This window comes from Giraffa tippelskirchi, chromosome 9, assembly GCF_054371585.1.
Source record: "Giraffa tippelskirchi isolate mGirTip1 chromosome 9, T2T-mGirTip1v1.2.pri, whole genome shotgun sequence".
Classification (NCBI taxonomy): Eukaryota; Metazoa; Chordata; class Mammalia; order Artiodactyla; family Giraffidae; genus Giraffa; species Giraffa tippelskirchi.
The window spans coordinates 120,232,954-120,246,337 of NC_137283.1; the positions used below are offsets into that span (position 1 = coordinate 120,232,954).

Genomic DNA, 13,384 nt, shown 5'->3' on the forward strand with positions numbered 1-13,384 from the left:
AGTTTTCATTCCAATCTCAAAGAAAGGCAATGCCAAACAATGTTCAAACTACTGCACTATTGCACTCATCTCACAGGCTAGCAAAGCAATGCTCAAAATTCTCCAAGTAGGCTTCAATAATTTGTGAACTGTGAACTTCCAGATGTTCAAGCTGGTTTTGGAAAAGGCAGAGGAACCAGAGATCAAATTGCCAAAATCTGGTGGACATCGAATAGCAAGAGAGTTCCAGAAAAACATCTATTTCTGCTTTATTGACTATGCCAAAGCCTTTGACTCTGTGGATCACAATAAACTGTGGTAAATTCTTAAAGAGATGGGAACATCAGACCATCTGACCTGTCTCTTGAGAAACCTGTACGCAGGTCAGGAAGCAACAATTAGAACTAGACATGGAACAACAGACTGGTTCCAAATAGGAAAAGGAGTACATCAAGGCTGTATATTTTCACCTTGCTTATTTAACTTATATGCAGAGTACATTATAAGAAACGCTGGGCTGGAAGAAACACAAGCTGGAATCAAGATTGCCAGGAGAAATAATAACCTCAGATATGCAGATGACACTACCCTTATGGCAGAAAGTGAAGAAGAACTAAAGAGCCTCTTGATGAAAGTGAAAGAGGAGAGTGAAAAAGTTGGCTTAAAGCTCAACATTCAGAAAACTAAGATCATAGAATACGGTCCCATCACTTCATGGGAAATAGATGGGGAAATAGTGAAAACAGTGTCAGACTTTATTTTTCTGGGCTCCAAAATCACTGCAGATGGTGACTGCAGCCATGAAATTAAAAGACGCTTACTCCTTGGAAGGAAGGTTATGACCAACCTAGATAGCATATTGAAAAGCATAGACATTACTCTGCCAACAAAGGTCAGTCTAGTCAACGCTATCGTTTTTCCAGTAGTCATGTATGGATGTGAGAGTTGGATAGTGAAGAAAGCTGAGCACCAAAGAATTGATGCTTTTGAACTGTGGTGTTGGAGAAGACTCTTGAGAGTCCTTTGGACTGCAAGAAGATCCAACCAAGCCATCCTAAAGGAGATCATTCCTGGGTGTTCATTGGAAGGACTGATGTTGAAGCTGAAACTCCAATACTTTGGCCACCTCATGCGAAGAGTTGACTCATTGGAAAAGACCCTAATGCTGGGAAGGATTGGAGGCAGGAGGAGAAGGGGATAACGGAGGATGAGATGGCTGGATGGCATCACCTACTTGATGGACATCGGTTTGGGTAAACTCTGGGAGTTGGTGATGGACAGGGAGGCCTGAAATGCTGCGATTCATGGGGTCACAATGAGTCAGACACGACTGAGTGACTGAACTGAACTGAAACTGAAGGAAAGGGAAGATAATTTTAAAGATACAGAGTAAATTATGTTTTGCTGAAGTGTATTAGTTTTCTATTACTGCCATAATCAATTAACACAAGTTTAGTGGCTTAAAACAATGAAAATTTATAACCTTACAGTTTTATAGGTCAGAATTTGACATGGTCTACTAGGCTACCATCAAGAGGGTTCACTGAACTACATTCCTTTCTAGAGGTTTCAAGAAAGAAGCTGTTTCTTTGCTGTTCTTAGCTTACAGAAGACACCACATTGTTTGGCTCTTGACTTTTCTAACCCCATTTTCAAAGGCAGGCCCAGCAAAATAAGCCCTTTTTAGATCACTTATCTGACTCAGATCACTTATCTCTCTTTTCCCTCTTCTACTTTTAGGGACTCCAGTGATTAGATTAGTCCTATTTCAAGGTCAACTGATTAGCAACCCTAATTATACATATGCAACCTTCATTGCTTTTGACTTGTAAGACAACATATTCAGAGATTCCAGAAATTAGAATGTGTACGTCTTTGGGGCCATTATTCTGAATATCCCACTATGTTTTTTTGAGCATTTCATAAAAAATTAAAAAATAGAAAGTACTTGCCTATGGTACTTTAAAGACTTGAAAAGGATATATATCTAACAGTGGCTCCTTCTATCTGATACATTATTATAATGGTTAGAGTTTAAATATTACTTTAATACTTCATTCTAATTTCATCATTCTTTTCTCGGAGATAAAAAAGGTTAAACCACTAGTATTTAAAACACGTAACACTTTAATTGTAAGACAAATAATTAACCAGCTTGTACTGGGTGATATAAAAGTATAGTTATTTCACACAGTAATTTCAATAAAAGGAAACACAAGGCCATTTACATCAAAGGAAAAATGTGAATTTTAAACAAGTCAAAGCACATTCATATAGCAATTTAAACACCCTTCACTGACTATCTTCTTCAATTCAAAAAATGCCAGTGTCAGCAGGAAAAGTCCATGGACCAAAATAGTGTTCTGTGTTCACAATTTTTACAATAAGTCCAGTTATTCTCTGTCTAATAATGTTAAGTATAATAGGAAGTGACATCAGCAACATGGTGGCATAAGATGGTCAGCAAATGAGATCCTTATATTACTTTTGTGGTTATTTTGGGATCTAGTACCTTACTCCAGGCAATGGCACCCCACTCCAGTACTCTTGCCTGGAAAATCCCATGGACAGAGGAGCCTGGTAGGCTACAGTCCATGGGGTCGCTAAGAGTCGGACACGACTGAGCGACTTCACTTCCACTTTTCCCTTTCGTGCACTGGAGAAGGAAATGGCAACCCACTCCAGTATTCTTGCCTGGAGAATCCCAGGGACAGCGGAACCTGGTGGGCTGCCGTCTATGGGGTTACACATAGTCGGACACAACTGAAGCGACTTAGCAGCAGTATCTTACTCCAAGGGACCTGTGAGGAATCTCTTCCAATAATGTGGCAAGTAAGAAACAGAGAAACTGGGCTACCAAACCAGTGTGTGCTCAGTCACACAGTCATGTCCAACTCTTGGCAACCCCATGGACTGTAGCCCACTAGACTCCTCTGTTCATGGGATTTTCCAGGCACAAATACTGGAGTAGGTTGCTATTTCCTCCTCCAGGGCATCTTCCCAACCCAGGGATTGAACCTTCCCAGCCCAGGGATTGAACCCGAATCTCCTGTATTGCAGGTGGATTCTTTACTAGACCAGTAAATCTGCCAAGACCTCCACTGGCTGCTATCAAGCAAAAACTGAGTGAATGCTGTCCCTGGCAGGCACTTAGGCATGAAAGAAAACTTGCATAAGTCCAGCTTTCACCAAAGGATCTGAATTTGGTCAGAGAGTAGGAAGTATGAAAAACTATACTGGTGCTGCAAACACTGAACAAGGCTGATTTATCCAGTGGAGGCAACTTCTCACTCACAGGATAAAGAAAGCAGCTGGGCAGGATATGGCTAGAGAAATCCATTTCTCTTCACCTAGAGTACTAAGGTGGGAACTTCACAACTCAGGAAAGGGGGGATGATGGCAAAGAGGAGGAAAGGGACACCACTGAGCAGAAACTCCACCCATGAGCCTACTGGAAACCACCCACTGATGCGGCTCACTGGGCCTATCGGCACCCTCAATGCACCTCAGCGCTACAGCCCACACCTCCTCCCTCAATGCACCTCAATGCTATAGCACATACCTCCTCCCACTTTGCCATGGGCTCCTTGTGCTTGCTCCTGAGTAAGCCTCCTGAAATGTATTCTGGCAAACAGGAAGTCCACTAAGAAAACAAACCACCACAATTAATGCATGAGTGAGAAACCACAAAAACCTTGATCTATAGTGGCCACTTTCTGGATAACAAGAGGTTTCCAAAAGCCAGCCTGGGAAAATGTTAAAAGCCGAGCAGACATTTATGCTTAAAAATTTGCCCCAAAAGGTAACAAGTACACTGGAGCAGATACAGCTTTACAGGGGGAAAAAACTCAAATATCAACACTATAAAGTATAAAGATACAATGGCACATGCAAAAGGCACAAGCAGAGTTAAGGAGGTATCAACTACTTCAAATGTGACAGCATCAACATATATCCACAAGAACAATAAAAAATAAAAAAAAATCAAGGCAATACAGCATCACAAAAAGAAAATAGTATTGGTATTTTCCAGCAACCAAGCTAGAATGTGCAGAATATACAATCTAATAAAGAATTCAAATTAGCTGTTCTAAAGGAACTCAACAAATTACAAAACTTAGAAAGACATTTCAATGAAATTAAGAATAAAAATATGAACAAATGATTCTTTATTAAAGAGAAGGAAATTATTAAAATTGTTAAAAAGAACCAATCAAAATTCAATGCATGACCTGAAGTATGCAGTGCAACAAGGCTGCCCATATGGAAGAAAAAAAATGTAACTTAGAGGGTAGGAATTTGAAAATGATGAAGAAAAGAGGGAATTTAAACTAAAAGAGAACAAAGATCAGTGGAAATCCATCAAAAAGACAAATATCAGGATAATCAGGATTCCAGACAGAGAAGGGGGAGGGCAGAGAGTTAAAGAAATGATAGGTGAAAATTTCCAAAATCTGAAGAAAGACTTGGACATATAAGTTTACAAAGCTAATAGACCATCCTGCTATCTCAAAGCAAAAAGACACCCTCAAAGACTTTAAAGACAGGCAGGGGAAAAAAAAAGAAAGGAATGGAAGCTACAATGGACTACCATCAGGCTACCAGCAGATCTCTCTGCAGAAACCCATCAGGCCAGGGGACAGTGGAAAGACATGTTTGAAGAGTTCAAAGATAAAAATGCCCAGCAAAGAAGGGTTTTTCTAGCAAAGTTGTGCTTCCCTGGTGGCTCAGATGGTAAAGAACCTGCCTGCCATGCAGGAGACTTGGGTTTGATCCATGGGTCAGAAAGATTCTTCTGGAGAAGGGAATGGCTACCTGCTCCTGGAGAATTCCATGGACAGAGGAGCCTGGTGGGCTACAGTCCATGGGGTCGCAAAGAGTCGAATACGACTGAATGACTAATTTCTCTGCAGAAACTCTTCAGGCCAGGGGGACGGCGGAATGACATATTTGAAGAGGTGAAAGATAAAAGTTCCCAACCAAGAATGATTTATCTAGCAAAGTTATCTTTCAGATACAAAGAAGTAAAGACTTCCAGACAAACAACATCTAAGGGAGTTCACCACCACTACATCAGCCTTGTACTTACTGCTAAAAGGAGTTCAAGCTAAAATGAAAACAAGCTAATCAGTCACATGAAAGCACACAAAATTACACAATACACTGGGAAAGATGAGAAACATACTGTTAGATTTAGAAAACTCTAACTATGTAGTAGGATGGTGTGTTAACCACTCAACAAGAGTACAAAGTCTAAATGAAAGAGTAGGGAAAGTATAGCTACTATAAGTTACACGTAAATATACAACAAAAAGAGGTAAACTGGGACATGAATAATATAAAGGGAGGAGCAAAATGGTAGATACGTCATTGTTGTTCAGTTGCTAATCTGTGTCTGTCTCTTTGTGACCTCATGGAATGCAGCACGAGAGGTTCCTCTATCTTTCACCATCTCCTGGAGTTTGCTCAAATTCATGTCCATTGAGTCGGTGATGCTCTCTAACCATCTCATTCTCTGCACACTAAGGAAAAACTTTACGAGTTAAAAAGAAATTGTTATTAGCTTAAATTGGACTCTTTTATCTGTAACATGTTTTAACTAACCCTTTGGTAACAATAAAACAAAAATCAAGAGCAGATCAATAAAAGACAAAAAAGGAGGAGAAAGAGCATACCATCATGGAAAATAACCTTTACAAATGCAGGCAGAAAAAACAATAATGGAAATACAAAACCAACACACAATAAGGTAGCATTAATAAATGCTTTTAACTTAATGCCATTAATAAGAAGAGAAGCTAAAGGCAAAGGAGAAAAGGAAAGATATACCCATCTGAATGCAGAGTTCCAAAGAATAGCAGGAGAGATAAGAAAGTCTTCCTCAGTGATCAATGCAAAGAAATAGAGGACAACAGAATGAGAAAGACTGGAGATATCTTCAAGAAAATTAGAGATACCAAGGGAACATTTCATGCAGAGATGGGCACAATAAATGACAGAAATGGTATGGACATAACAGAAGCAGAAGACATTAAGAAGAGGTGGCAAGAATACACAGAAGAACTATACAAAAAAACATCTTAATGACCCAGATAACCACAACTGGTGTAACCACTCACCTAGAGCCAGATATCCTGGAAGGCAAAGTCAAGTGGGCCATAGGAAAAACAATGAACAAAGCTAGTGGAGGTGACGGAATTAGAGTTGAGCTATTTCAAATCCTAAAAGACGATGCTGTGAAAGTGCTACACTCAATATGCCAGCAAATTTGGAAAACTCAGCAGTGGCCACAGGACTGGAAAAGGTCAGTTTTCATTCCAATCCCAAAGAAAGGCAATGCCAAAGACTGTTCAAACTACCACACAATTGTATTCATTTCACATGCTAGCAAAGTAATGCTTAAAATTCTCCAAGCTAGGCTTCAAAAGTATGTGAACCGACAACTTCCAGATGTTCAAGCTGTATTTAGAAAAGACAGAGAAACCCGAGATCAAATTGCCAACATCCATTGAATCATTGAAAAGCAAGAGAGTTCTAGAAAAACATCTACTTCTGCTTTATTGACTACATCAAAGCCTTTGACTATGCGGATCACAACAAACTGTGGAAAATTTTTAAAGAGATGGGAATACCAGACCACCTTAGCTGCCTCCTGAGCTATCTGGACATGGAACAACAGACTGGTTCCAAATCGGGAAAGGAGTACGTGAGGCTGTATATTGCCACCCTGCTTATGCAAAGTACATCATGCAAAATGCCTGGCTGAAATGTACTGCTGAAATCAAGATTGCCAGGAGAAATATCAATAATCTCAGATACGCAGATGACACCACCCATATGGCAGAAGTGAAAAGAAACTTAAGAGCTTCTTGATGAAAATGAAAGAGGAGAGTGGAAAAGCTGGCTTAAAACTCAACATTCAAAAAACTAAGATCATGGCATCGGGTCCCATTACTTAATGGCAAATAGAGGAGAAAACAATGGAAACAGTGACAGACTTTATTTTCTTGGGATTCAAATTCACTGCAGATGGTGACAGCAGCTATGAAATTAAAAGACACTTGCTCCTTGGAAGAAAAGCTACGACCAACCTAGAGAGCATATTGAAAAACAGAGACATTACTTAGCTGACTAAGGTCCATCAGGTCAAAGCTATGTTTTTCCATTAGTCATGTATGGATGTGAGTTGGATCATAAAGAAAGCTGAGCGCTGAAGAATTGATGCTTTTGAACTGTGCTGACAGAGAAGACTCTTTGAGAGTTTCTTGGACTGCAAGGAGATCAAACCATTCAATCCTAAAGGAAATCAGTCCTAAATATTCATTGGAAGGGTTGATGCTGAAGCTGAAGCTCCAATACTTTGGCCACCTGATGAGAATAACTGACTCACTGGAAAAGACCCTGATGCTGGGAAAGACAGAAGGCAGGAGGAGGAGGCGATGACAGAGGATGAAATGGTAGGGTGGCATCACCAACTTGATGGACATGAGTTTGAGCATGCTCCGGGATTTTGTGATGGACAGGGAAGTCTGACATGCTACAGTCCATGGGGTTGCAAAGAGTCGGACACAACTGAGTGACTGAACTGAATAAGTCCTTAAGTATTAATAATTACTCTAAACAAAAGTGGATTGAATTCAGTAATCAAAAGGCACATAAGTGCCTGGAAGGATGAAAAACAAGAGCCAACTGTATGGTTCCAACAGGAAAGCTTTAAGGATCCCCATAAACTCAAAGTCAAAGGATGAAAAGGCATTCCATTCAGGTGGGAACCAAAAGGAAGCAACAGCAGCTATACTAATAACAATCAAGAGTTGGAAAATCTACAGATACATGAAAAATACACAAGAAACTACTGAACAACCAATGGATGAAAGAAGAAATCAAAATAGGAACCAAAGATGATCTTAAAACAAATGTAAATAAAATCACTTTCTACCAAACCTATCAGTTCAATTCAGTCGCTCAGTGGTGTCCGACTCTGTGATCCCATGGACTGCAGCACACCAGGCCTCCCTGTCCATCACCTACTCCAAGAGCCACCTCAAATTCATATCCATCATGTCGGTGATGCCACCCAACCATCTCACCCTCTGTAGTCCCCTTCTCCTCCTGCCTTCAATCTTTCCCAGCATCAGGGTCTTTTCCAGTGAGTCGGTTATTCTCATCAGGTAGCCAAAGTACTAGAGTTTCAGCTTAAGCATCAGTCCTTCCAATGAATATTCAGGACTAATTTCCTTTAGAATTGACTGGTTGGATCTCCTTGCAGTCCAAGGGTCTTCTCCAACAGCACAGTTCAAAAGCATCAATTCTTCAGCGCTCAGCTTTCTTTATGGTCCAACTCTCACATCCATACATGACTACTGGGAAAACCATAACATGGACTAGACAGACCTTTGTTGGCAAAATAATATTTCTGCTTTTTAATATGCTGTCTAGGTTGGTCATAACTTTTCTTACAAGGAGCATGTGTCTTTTACTTTCATGGCTGCAGTCACCATCTACAGTGATTTTGGAGCCCAAAAATATAAAGTCTCTTACTGTTTCTACTTTTTCCCCATCTATTTGCCATAAACTGATGGGACCAGATGTTATGATCTTAGTTTTCTGAATGTTGAGTTTTAAGTCAACTTTTTCACTCTCTTCTTGTCACTTTCTTATGGGATGCCCCAAAGGCATTCTGAAAGGGATATTTGTAGTCATAAAACGAAGATGTTAAGAAATGGAAAACTTACAAAGAAACAATCTGGCTTTACACCTCGAGGAGCTAATACATGACAAGAGGACCAAGAACATCCTTTGGTGCTAATTGGATAGCCATACACAGAAAAGAAAGTTGGGTCTATCCTATACCACTCACAAAAAGCACCTTGAAAGAGATCAAAGACTTAAAATATAAGACAGACCTGATATAAAACTCCCTGAAGTAAATACAGGAAAGAAGATCTTTGACACTGGTCTTGGCACTGATATTTTGCATATGACACCAAAAGCACAAATAACTAAAGAAAAAATCTTAAAGTAGGACTTCGTCAATCTTAAAAGCTTCTACAGAGCAAAAGCAACAATAACACCATTAAAAGATATATACTGAATAGGAGAAATTATTTTGCATATCATGTAATGAATAAGGGGTTAATAGCCATCATTTACAAAAATTCATATAACTCAGTAACAAAAACCAAACAAGGAAACAATCTACTTTTAAAATCGGCAGAAGGACAGAAGAGGCCTTCTTCCAAAGATTTACAAATGGCCAACAGGCACACGAAAAAATTACTAATCACCTGGAAAATATTTACAAGTCAAAACCACAGTGAGATATCCTTTTGTACCTGTATCAATAGCTATCATCAAAAAAACAAGAGATAACAAGAGTTACTGAAGATACAGAGAGAAGAGAATCCTCTTATACTGTATCATGTAAACTGATACAGTCACTACGAAGAACAGTATGGAGGTTCCTTAAAAAAACTAAAACCAGAAATACTAGATGACTCAGTAATCCAACTCCCGGGTATACACCTGGAGAAAATAATAATTCAAAACGATACACGCACCCAGCGTTCACTGCAGCGCTGTTTAAAACAGGCAGAACACGGAAGCAACCTGAATGCCCGTCAACAGATGAGTGGATAAAGACGTGGCGCAGAAACACAATGGAGTATTCAGTTCAGTTCAGTCCAGTCGATCAGTTGTGTCTGACTCTTTGCGACCCCATGAACCGCAGCACGCAAGGCCTCCCTGTCCATCACCAACTCCCGGAGTCCACCCAAACCCATGTCCATCGAGTTGGTGATGCCATCCAGCCATCTCATCCTCTGTCGTCCCCTTCTCCTCCTGCCCTCAATCTTTCCCAGCATCAGGGTCCTTTCAGATGAGTCAGCTCTTCGCATCAGGTAGCCAAAGTATTGGAGTTTCAGCTTCAGCATCAGTCCTACCAATGAATATTTAGGACTGATTTCCTTTAGGATGGACTGGTTGTAACTCCTCACAGTCCAAGGGACTCTCAAAAGTCTTCTCCAACACTGCAGTTCAAAACTATCAATTCTTCTGTGCTCAGCTTTCTTTGTAGTCCAACTCTCACATCCATACATGACCACTGGAAAAACCATAGCCTTGACTAGATGGACCTTTGTTGACAAAGTAATGTCTCTGCTTTTCAATATGCTGTCTAGGTTGGTCATAACTTTCCTTTCAAGGAGTAAGCATCTTTTAATTTCATGGCTGCAATCACCATCTACAATGATTTTGGAGCCCAGAAAAATAAAGTCAGCCACTGTTTCCACTATTTCCCGATCTATTTGCCATGAAGTGATGGGACTGGATTCTATGATTTTAGTTTTCTTAATGTTGAGCTTTAAGCCAACTTTTTCACTCTCCTCTTTCACTAAGTAATGGAATATTACTCAGTCATAAAAAGGAACAAAATTGTGCCATTTGTGGAGACATGGATGGACCTATAGACTGTTGTAGAGAGCGAAGTCTGTCAGAAAAACTAAGGTCGTATATTAATGCATATATGCACAATCTAGAAAAATGGTATATATGAACTATTTGCAAAGTTGAATTAGAGACAAAGATATAGAAAACAAACATATGGATACCAAGAGGTGAAGAGGGAGTGAAATGGATTGGGAGATTGGGATTAACATTTATACGCACTATGTGTAAAACAGGTAACTGATGAGACCTACTATATAGCACAGGGAACTCATGCTCTGTGATGACCTAAATGGGAAGGAAATCCAAAAATGGGGGAATATACATATAGGTATGGCTGATTCACTTTGCTGTACAACAGAAACACTATAAAGCAACTATACTCCACTGGAAAAAAAAAGAAAAAAAAGTCATCTTGCACAAAGTTGATATATAATAGATTCACAGGTCTCTGTATTATTTTGTTCATGATAAAATCTTCCATGTCTCTCTACCCCTATCAGCTTAACAGTGAGTTGGCACAATTTGAAGTGTCAGAAAAATTTAAGAACACTCAATTTCTCCTTTTGGCCCTAGTGGTAGAGACACTAAGAAGACAGAATCAAAACGGGGAGAGTTTTATAAAGGGTATATAAATGAGTTGAATTTTCATACACTCAATTACATATTTTTCTACATTATTTATCTGTGGGACATGATTCTATGTAAATACATGTAATTGAAGTACCAGAAATTAGAAGGAAGAAAAAGTTGAAGGGAAGAGGGGAAAACAGTAGGAATACTTTGGGACTTCCCATCAGTTAAAGGTGCATATTGTAAACATCAGACCAATCATAAAATGAAGGAATATATTTAATAAGTCAGAAAATATAAAACAGACTAAACATTTTCAATACAAGTAGAAGCAGAAAAAAATTGGGGAAAAGGACTAGAACAGATGAGATAAATGGAAAACAAATAGCAAAATGAAACATGTAAAGTCAACTATATCAGTATTAAAATAAATGAAATAAACAGGTGTTGAAAAAGAAGCACATTAAAAAGCAGAGACATACTTTGCCAACAAAGGTCCGTCTAGTCAAGGCTATGGTTTTTTCAGTAGTCATGTATGGATGTGAGAGTTGGACTATAAGGAAAGCTGAGTGCCGAAGAATTGATGCTTTTGAACTGTGGTGTTGGAGAAGACTCTTGAGAGTCCCTTGGACTGCAAGGAGATCCAACCAGTACATCCTAAAGGAGATCAGTCCTGGGTGTTCATTGAAAGGTCTGATGCTGAAGCTGAAACTCCAATACTTTGGTGACCTGATGCGAAAAGCTGACTCTATTGAAAAGACCCTGATGCTGGGAAAGATTGAGGGCAGGAGGAGAAGGGGATGACAGAGGATGAGATGGTTGAATGGCATCACTGACTCAATGGACATGAGTTTGGGTGGGCTCCGGGAGTTGGTGTTGGACAGGAAGGCCTGGCATGCTGCAGCTCATGGGGTCACAAAGTGTCGGACACGACTGAACAAGTGAACTAAACTGAAAAAAGAAGAGATTGTCAAACTAGTTTTTTTTTTTTAAAGACCAAATTATATGCTACATGCCTAAAATTTGATACAGTACAAATGTGCACCAAGATGAATGCAGAAACAGACCGCTATAATTATACAATGGAATGCTGCTGCTGCTGCTGCTAAGTCGCGTCAGTCGTGTCCGACTCTGTGCGACCCCATAGATGGCAGCCCACCAGGCTCCTCCGTCCCTGGGATTCTCCAGGCAAGAATACTGGAGTGGGTTGCCATTTCCTCCTCCAGTGCATGAAAGCGAAAAGTGAAAATGAAGTCGCTCAGTCGTGTCCGACTCTTCGCGACCCCATGGGCTGCAGCCTACCAGGCTCCTCCGTCCATGAGGTTTCCCAGGCAAGAGTACTGCAGTGGGGTGCCATTGCCTTCTCCGATACAATGGAATACGACTAAGCAATAATGACTAAATTTCAAAATAGCATGCTGAGTAAAAGACTCCCCCACCACACCACACACACATATATACACACATATATTTAATGATTGTTGGGAGCCGTTCTGGAATTACTGCCAGATGACAAAGTCATGGCACCACTCAAGAAGAAACTGCAAAGCGGTTTTTCTCCTGGATCGGAACCTTCACTTCTTCCTGTTTCTATGCTTTTGTTGTGGCTAACTCTGCTTCATTCTTTGTTGCTGGAGTTGTAGGAGCTTCCATGATGAGGTCATGAGAGTCCAGAAAAAAGAAGAATGATCCCTTGCCCCAGAGAAACATTCCAAAAATGATTAAACCTACTGAGGCCCTTGACTGGTGGGTCCCTAACCTCAGCCAGGAAATAAGGCCATGATCATTTGGAAAACAAGCCCTAAGCCTATTGTGACCTTGCCTCATGAGGAGATTGTTATTGATGACTGGAAAATTTGGGTCATGTATCAGAGAAAATTACAGAAACTAAGCCAATTGCCTTTTCCCCTCAGAATCTAAGCATAAACGGAAAAGAAATATACGAATTGTATTGTAAACGGTTTCCAGGTAAACTGCAAAAGACTTGTCCCTGCCAGAAACAGTCTTGTATTATGTAGGTAGATGGTAAACAAACCATCACTGACAATGGCTGTACTATGAGAAACTTTTGCCCTTAGACATCGCTATAGTACTTATTCACTGAAGCAAGACGCTGTATTCGCTGTAGTAGCAGGCTGTACAGAATAAGTAGATAGAATGATATGATTCATAGGCCATGTTTTAGTAGAACAGAAATAGGTTTCGGGGTAAACGTAACTAAAATGTGACAATAGACTAGGAAAAAACTTTTTAACACATCTTAGAAGCAGGGGAAGTTGATATGAATGGAAAAACATTGTAAGAATCATTACGTAGAAGAACATGTGCTATAGAGACTAAAGCAATAAAGATTATGGTCCTTGGGCCATCAAAAACTCTCTGTCTCCTT

General features: G+C 40.0%; 1 protein-coding gene across 12 annotated transcripts in view; it reads right to left on the reverse strand.

Annotated features, from left to right (window-relative positions):
- MANEA (mannosidase endo-alpha) overlaps positions 1 to 13,384 on the reverse strand; it is a 330,701-nt gene that overhangs the window by 52,645 nt on the left and 264,672 nt on the right. For 2 of the 12 annotated variants that reach the window (XM_081530771.1, XM_081530772.1), the window contains exons 1-2: positions 5,346 to 5,379; positions 3,542 to 3,622 (exon numbers count right to left, since the gene is read on the reverse strand). The exons of 9 other annotated variants lie outside the window; for them this stretch is intronic. In XM_081530771.1, the coding sequence (XP_081386897.1) occupies positions 3,542 to 3,622; positions 5,346 to 5,350 (86 nt within the window). In that variant the 5' untranslated portion in view covers positions 5,351 to 5,379. Of the gene's footprint in view, positions 1 to 3,541; positions 3,623 to 5,164; positions 5,380 to 13,384 lie in introns of those variants that run through there. One more of the 12 variants, XM_081530773.1, reaches the window with a different exon arrangement.